Genomic DNA, 8,023 nt, shown 5'->3' on the forward strand with positions numbered 1-8,023 from the left:
TATATATATATATATATATATATATATATATATATATATATATATAATTTTTTTTTTAATGCTATACGTTTGCTATTTTGACTCTTTAAGGTTCAGTCTAAAACAGGAAACACTTACCAGAAAAAAAAGTTTAGGCTTATTTTAGTCCAAAAGTTTTATACGCGTTTGTCTAAGATGTTTAATTTAAATTTCCTTAAGTTTCATTAACAGTTTTCTTTTTAATTACGTATATTGTGGGCCAGATAGATTGTTCACAGGCCACGTCTGGCCCTCTGGCCGTATGTTGCCCATGTGTGCCTTAGAAGGTGATAAACCATCAGTTGTCATGATTATTTTTACATAAATTGAAGCAACACATTTTTCCTGGAGTACAATTTTAGTCGTAAGGTTGTCTTGCATGCTTCAGACATCAACACATTGTCACATTTGAAATATTTTTAAGAAAAATCTAGCTTAAATCTAACCATGACACATCACACCAACAGATGTGACATTTTAATCAGAAACCAGAACTAAAACTCACCATGTATCACCAGAACAGCCAGCTGAGTGCACCTCCACGCCAGTAGGACCAGGGGGTCTTCGTTGCGATTGACGCTGAGGTCGGGGAAGTCGGAGCCATCCCTCAGGAGCAGGAAGTGAGTCAGTGTTTTGTTGTACTGCTGAGAGATGAGCTCCAGAGTGGCGTCGCTAACCAGCGTACTGTAACTGTCGAGATGAATCCGTTCCAGGGGAAGGCTGGGCTTTAGGATCCTGAGGAGCTCAGAGCTGTCCACCTCTAGAGCCATGATGTACACTCGCAGGTTGGCACTCACACGTACCTGGGAGAAATTGAATTAACTTTACTAATAGAGGCGTAATTAAATCCTATAATTTGAGTTTTCCTTCTGCAGGTAGGTACATGATTAAATAACTGTCAAGAATGTAGAGGAAAAAATGAATTTGGATGTTTTGTCACATTACCAGTGCCTTCCAGTCGTCCTCTGTAGCTGTCCCTTCCAATGGTTTAAACTCCAGGGCAGCACCGTTGAGCAGCAGGGCGAGGCGATGGAGTGGAGTTCGCCGAGGAGACGCCAACAGACCACAAAGCTCAGACGTGAAGTCAGAAAAATCCAAAGCCAAAGAATGAATGTTGGAGAGACGATCCAGCTCTGATGGTGAGATGAGGGGACCTGAAAGAAACAAAACGATTCAGCAAAACTAAAAACCCCAAACGGAGGGATATAATAGGCAAACACAAACCTAGCTGATGGTCCAGTAAGCTGAGGTGCTGCAGGGTCTCGGCTGAGGGATTTGACAGGCATGCTAAGGAGCAGGGAGTCACCAGGCCCAGCATGAAGCTGCAGGATAACCATCTTAGCTGTCTGCTGTTGGACAGCAGCTCCATGAACAGCTGCTGGATTCTGTTCAACACAGGATGAGAAGTAACTTCAGTTCACTGAAACCTGGATTCCTTCAGATTGTTGCTATTACATAAAGAATAACACAAATATCTAAACATCTACACCAAGAAAACTGGTGTTTGTGGAGCGATGGTATGAATCCTACTTTAAATATGACCAGATTCTTATACGGATATCCAATCCAGGCTGATACTTGTTTTACCAACATGTGGACAGCTGGCATATCGGTTTGTTCACACTCATTATGAGATGAGATCAGCATTACCTGCATCAAAGTTTACACGTTTGATAACATAATTGAAAGAGCCACAATGTGCACGATATTTCCTAATCAAACTTGACTACACAAAATTTTATGTAAAAGGTCACTTGCAAGTCTTTATAGTCATATTTTTACATCATTCAGCCACAAAAATTATTAGAATACCAACTGCACAGAAAAAAACTAAAATATTGTTCAGCGGATGGAAGCAAACCTTTTCAAGCGTATAAAAACATTTTTTTTTTACGAACAAAAGCTATATTATAAAATGAAAAACAATTTACATATAAAAACACATCTTCCATTTTAAACATGCAGAACTTTCCGGCTTTCTTACTCGTTAATCTTTTTGTCTCCCTGGTGAATCTGATGCAGGTTAGAGCTGTCCAACAGTCCCTCCTGTTGAAGAATAAACGTGTCTCCATACAGACTCAGCTTCTGCAAGTTTCTAAAGAAGGAGAAGAAGAATTTAGCACACCTAATATTTACGATACATGACAATGATGGTAAAACAGCGCAACCTGGTAGTGTTTGATCATTGCAAGTATCTTCACAGGGCGGTTTTGCTCTAACATTTAAGGCATTACAGTGGTGAGAAGAACGTATGGCTTTTATTATGATCTTTATATTTTGTGCCATCAAAACAAATTAAGCAGCAGCCGAATGTACATCCTAAATGGATGCTTTCAAAGGTGGATGCAGTAAAAAGAAGGACAGGTCACGATGCATAAAGTGTTGTTCTCAAAACCTGGATGTTTACATTTCTTAGAACAAGATCTGGAAAAGTACCAGTCTAAATGGTTTCTAAGCGAATACGTATATATCACACAGACAAAAACATACAATATGTTTGATTTCTTTAAGACAGCTGGCTGGTTATTTTGTAGTTTCAAATCGTCTAAGTTAGTGTCTTCAAAAATAGATTCATTTTCCATTTTCTTGTTGAAAGTTATAGTGACCGGAAGAAAACGAGTGCTTTAATCACATGCAAAGATGAGAATAGAATGTTAACATGTTAAAATGACATAGACTTGGAAACTATTTCATTATACAAACCATGTCCAAATTTGTTTAAAGGTTAAAAACACTGCTTTTGAAAAAGGATTCAACAGTTACCAGCTGCCCTAAACTGCCCTTCTGCATCATCTGGTGGAGACACATTGCCCAGTAATTACATTTAGCCTAAATTTAATAAAATTCAACACGCATCTAACTTTTCTTCATTTAAAAACCACACGAGGGCCAGTCGAGGTGCGTCACCATTATATTCAAAAGCAGTGTTTTGTGAAATTTCTGTAAAGAAACAGCAGAACAAGAAAATGGGTTTGTTTTATGCTAGATCATAGGCTTTACAAATTATATGTGAAGGGGACGAGAGGTAGGATGCATCAGAGAAGCGGAGCGTGCTCTAGTCACACAAGGAGAGCTGTTGGTCAGGCTACTTCTATTTGAGCCATTAACTAAAATAGTTATTGAATCGTTTACATATATAGGTTAAACGTAGATCTTTAATAACCTGTTAAAATACACCAGAATGCAGGAAATGGCATCTACTTTATTGAAAAACTTCAGGGGGAGAACCCCTAGACCCCCCCCCCCCCCCCAGTGTGTCCCCCCCAACACACATTACAAATGCTTCTGAGGCCAATGTGCTAGAAAGTTCTGTGGTAACAAAGAGAATAGAGGAGAAGTTGACAAAAACAACAAAAGGGAAGGTTTGGGTGCAGAATGGAATTTTCCACAGAAATTAACCATCATGTAGCCACTTTTTGCTGCTAAAATATTACAGCCAAGCTAGTTATATCCACACATAAAGTGTACATATGATCAACAGTCGCAGCCAACAAAGGCCTCAACACAACAGCTGCCATTGTAGTCTGTTTTTAGTCAGCAGAATAAAAAAACAAGCTGGCTCTGAACTGCTCATTAAAAAAAAATGTCTGCAGATGCAAAACACCACTGCGGTTACGTAACTGCTACTGTCATGGTTTGTTTACAGCAAAAATGTGAATATATTTAACAACGACGTCATTGTACTTCCTGCAAAGTTAAGTGGGAATTAAATAATTGAACTGAACGTTACCTATTGTTTCGGATGCTGGTGAACACGCACAGCATCTGGTCCAAGTAGGCGGCCATGGCGCTCCTCCATCGCTCCGACGGCTGCTGGTCGCCATCGTGACCGAGAGGCTGCTCCATCCGGGCTGACGGCTCGTTGTTCAGCGGAACGAGGTGGCCTTCCGCCGGGGCGAGCTCCAGCTGCAGCTCGCGGACAAAAGAACCGAACTTCCGCATGAGGAACTCGAGCTTCGAGGTCTCGTCGGAGCCGCCTATCCGCAGTTTGAGCTCGGTCCACAGGGCCGGGTAGAAGAGGCACTCCCTCCACCGGGAGCACACGGCCGAGGCCCGGAGCTTGTCTCGGTCGGACAGAAATGAGAATATGTGGACGATAAGCTCGCTGGGCAAAGCCATGGCTCCGACACCCCCGCACAGAGCCATGGCGAGATGTCCGAAAAACAACCAGATATAGAATTAATGTTACAACCGATTTTTTTTCTTTTTTTTCAGAGGATGCTGCAGCGTTGAACGTCAGCGACGTTTCTTCCTCTCGGTGAAAACAAATCGTTTTTCAGCTTTGCCTACAATACTATTGGACCGTACCATTCCTCTCCGGTGTTACGGGAGACAAAACAGATATTTAAACTGTAGCCGGCCAGTTGCTTTTTATAACCTCGCTTGTTATTCTTATTATTTTTAATATAGCTCAAAATATTAGGATTTGAATGGATAATCTATTTGAAAATAAATAAAGCTGCTGCTATTCGGCTGAATGGTTTAGTCTGGAGGCTCTCTTATTTTTGCCATACCACTGTACTCCACTAGAGGGCAAAAGTTTAATCCTTTTTAGTCACCCGGAGTATAACTCGGCTACAAGTGAAGACGAGCGGCTAGTGAAGCGTTTCCCCTAAATGAGATGTCGTTCCCGCCCATTTGGCGCGCCGTTTTGTCAACCGGTGCATAAATGGTGTGAATTCGGTTTTTAAAAAAATATCTTGAGCCAACACGTGATCTTTATTTTGGTGTTACTTTCCAGCAGCAGACACACCTCTCCCACAAAGTTCATGCCCCTCTTCCAAAACCAGATACAATGCGTCTTCTAGTGGCAAAGCAAGGCCACAGGATGAAGTTAAGTATCGCTATCATCACAAACAAAAATATTAGGGATACGTGGTTATTACATTAGAATTTATTCTCCAACAAACTGCACTAAACACTAAAATTAAGTCATAAAAAAACATTTAGGATAAAACACTGATAGTAGAATTATCAGTATGAGGTTAGCAAACAAACAAAGCAAAACTCCCCCCCCCCTTATTATTTTTATTAAAGTATTATTTTTATTAAATTATTTTTATTAAATTATTACTTTTATTATTTTTTAGCTTTTTTATTATTTAAATAATAAAAAAAAGCTAAGAGAATGCATGCTTAGCTTTTTTTACTTGCAGATCATTTCAAAACAATATTTTCAGGTCAACCATTTAAAAGCAAGGACATTTTATGCTACAAGTCATGAACAGATAGTGACATCTGGAGACATTCGGTATTTTTGAAGCTTCAATAATTTTTAGGCTGTACAGCCAGCTTTACACTGTGTTTCTCATCATACAGTGTTTGTATGATGACACAGCCATTTATATTAAAAGCACAATGACGAGCATATAGGGGAGAATGTTTGGGCTCAGTGTAAATACAAATTCAGCACTTGTCTCAGTTTTGACAGAATTTTTTCGCTTCACTTTAATGGTCAAATCAGCTGCATTTTGTCAGGGTGGCACGGCGAAATGCAGCTGATTTGAAGTTTGCTCCAGGAGTTCTGGAGCGTGATGAAGGTGGCCCAGTATGGCAAGCAAAGTGTCTCATTAATAGCCACTTTTACCTGTTAATGAGACACTTGGCTTGCCAAATCAGTCAAGGGCCCTCTAGTGGCCGAAAATGTTAGTGTTCAATATTTTCCATGTCAGAATGAATGAAATCGTCAGATCTCAGCCAAAAATTGGATTATAAATATGGGGAAAAAGTTTAAAAAGTTGCTTTGCTGTATAAGTTGCAGGGCATGCTAATTTATGCAAAAAGGTGCGACTTATACAGCGAAAAGCACGGCAACTGTTTTACTTTAACAGGGAAACTAACCTACAATAAAAGTGAAAGATTATTCACATGATTTGATTTTATCCTCTTTAAATCTCAGTTCACAGGTTGCTCAGATGAAACACGGGACTAATTCTATAAGAGACTAAAGAAAAAAAATTAATACTGGTAAATATTTACAGAGGCTAATGGATTATTATTTTTATTTCAATATTTGAGCTAAGATACATAAAATAAAACAAACAAAAGGTGTAGATTTTTTTGAATGAATGCATATCACCGCCACATTTAAATAACAAAATCACTTTATAATGAAAACGGATGGAGTTATAGTTGTTGTGTTTAAACTTTAACTGCAAAATCAAAATATGTTAATAATGTGTGACTCTCAGCTACTACCACATTACGTTTGGCTCAGTATCTGATAAAATGACTGCGTTACAGTAATTTTTTGTTGGCTAATACAGAATAGCTGTGGCAGACATCTTGAATTGGGGTGACTCCAAAAGTTAAACAGTTGATGCTCATCCAGTGATAATTTTCTATGAAGTTCATTAAAATCCATCCAGGTGATTCATGAGATATTTTGCTAACATTACACTCATCGTCACACCACAGAGATATGAGTCATTGATGTCTTTGTGTTTTATCTGTTTTATGACAATACTAAAAAAACATAAAATTAATCATCTTTTCACAACACCCATTTTATCTTAATTAATCCAAAACAAATACTTTAAGCTAGGAGCTATTCTAATCAATATATTCTCAGATAAAAGTTGTCACCTGTCACCACAAGCAGCGTAAATCTGACGGCATGGACTTCTCATCACGTTTTTAACAGCAGCTTTGGCCTTCTCCTGAAGTCTCCTTGAGCAGCAGACTCAATCCCTCTTGTTGGCTGATGCTGCACCCTGACCAGAGGCAAAAACACACTTTGATCTTCATCACAAATTAAACTACATCACTTCAAATGAGGCTGGATGCTGCTGAATACCAATGTGATGGAAGGACGTGCCAAAACTGGGAAGCTTTTTTACCGCAAAGGAGAATGCAGAGCAATAATGTTTTGGCCTGTGTCTGACAGTAAACCTGTCTCGAAATGTGGCGGCTGATTCTTTCAAGGAATGCGAGGCCTTTGATTGTTTCTGTGTGCACAGTAGGACGGCGGTGACTCTGGCTCTCATAATGATTCTTGTGCATTAAGAGCTTCCTTTGGCAATTGACATGCGTCTCTGTAAAGACAAAAGACTGGGGACAAAGAAAAGTTGATTGCAGACAAGTGAAGTCAAGAAAATCAAGAGACTGAGGAGGCAACAAAAAGAAATCGTGTATTGAACTGGTGAGTAGGAGCATTCACAAAAGCCTTCAACAGTCTGCCTCCCTCATTGCGACCTGATAATCAATGACACCCTCACAAACTCTATCTCTGTGCTCTGATTGCCTGCAGGCATCTTGGTGTCCTCTCATGAATACTTATCAGACACAGACATTTATCTGTCTGCATGCAGCACCAAACCACCTCTGCCATTACATTTAATGCTACCAAATCAAATGCCAGTGGAGAAACACGTCTCTTTACATGTCATTTACATTGAAACATGCATAAGAAGTATGGAAAGTAACACAAAACGTGCATATACGCTGACCTTAATGCATTCAGTTATTGCTCAGTCTCCATGGAAACCCAACACTTATTATTAATCCACAGCTCTGCAGGTAAACATGTGCTGAATCACATGCAGTTTTCACTTTGCTGCAGGTCAGCTGTGCACCACTGGGTGGTGACAGAGCTCCATGTTTCCATTGTGCATTAGCTACCAGCCAGAGCAGACGTGAAAAAATAAAAAAATGGAACTAAGATTAAAGGCTTAGCATTCCTTGCAGTATTGCATATTGCCCACCAACCTTTCATACCAAAGATTGAAACTAAGATCATTTAATGCAGAGAAAATATGTTACAAAATTAGTAGCACTTAAAGTATAAATGTAATACATATACATATACAAACACACAAAGTTTGAGCACAGTATCTGTAAAACTAACTGAGATAAGGCCATTTATGTGATTTGCAAGATCAGTTAGCTGTGACAGCCATCTTAAATTAGACTGGCTCCATAAGTTAATCAGTTGTACAGGTAGATGTACATCCAATGAGTATTTCCTAGAAGTTTCATTAAAATTTGTCCCGTGCTTTTTGAGATA

At 39.3% G+C, this 8,023-nt stretch overlaps 1 protein-coding gene across 1 annotated transcript in view; it reads right to left on the bottom strand.

Annotated features, from left to right (window-relative positions):
* Window positions 1-4,305, bottom strand: part of LOC119427021 (F-box only protein 33) — a 5,979-nt gene extending 1,674 nt beyond the window's left edge. Inside the window, exons 1-5 of the mRNA XM_037694594.1 lie at window positions 3,749-4,305; window positions 2,003-2,113; window positions 1,243-1,403; window positions 964-1,172; window positions 524-821 (exon numbers count right to left, since the gene is read on the bottom strand). Coding sequence (XP_037550522.1) covers window positions 524-821; window positions 964-1,172; window positions 1,243-1,403; window positions 2,003-2,113; window positions 3,749-4,164 — 1,195 coding nt within the window. The 5' untranslated portion in view covers window positions 4,165-4,305. The remainder of the gene's footprint in view (window positions 1-523; window positions 822-963; window positions 1,173-1,242; window positions 1,404-2,002; window positions 2,114-3,748) is intronic.
* Between the last annotated feature and the right edge of the window lie 3,718 nt (window positions 4,306-8,023).

This window comes from Nematolebias whitei, chromosome 21 (genome assembly GCF_014905685.2).
Source record: "Nematolebias whitei isolate Nwh7 chromosome 21, NemWhi1, whole genome shotgun sequence".
NCBI classification, from domain to species: Eukaryota; Metazoa; Chordata; class Actinopteri; order Cyprinodontiformes; family Rivulidae; genus Nematolebias; species Nematolebias whitei.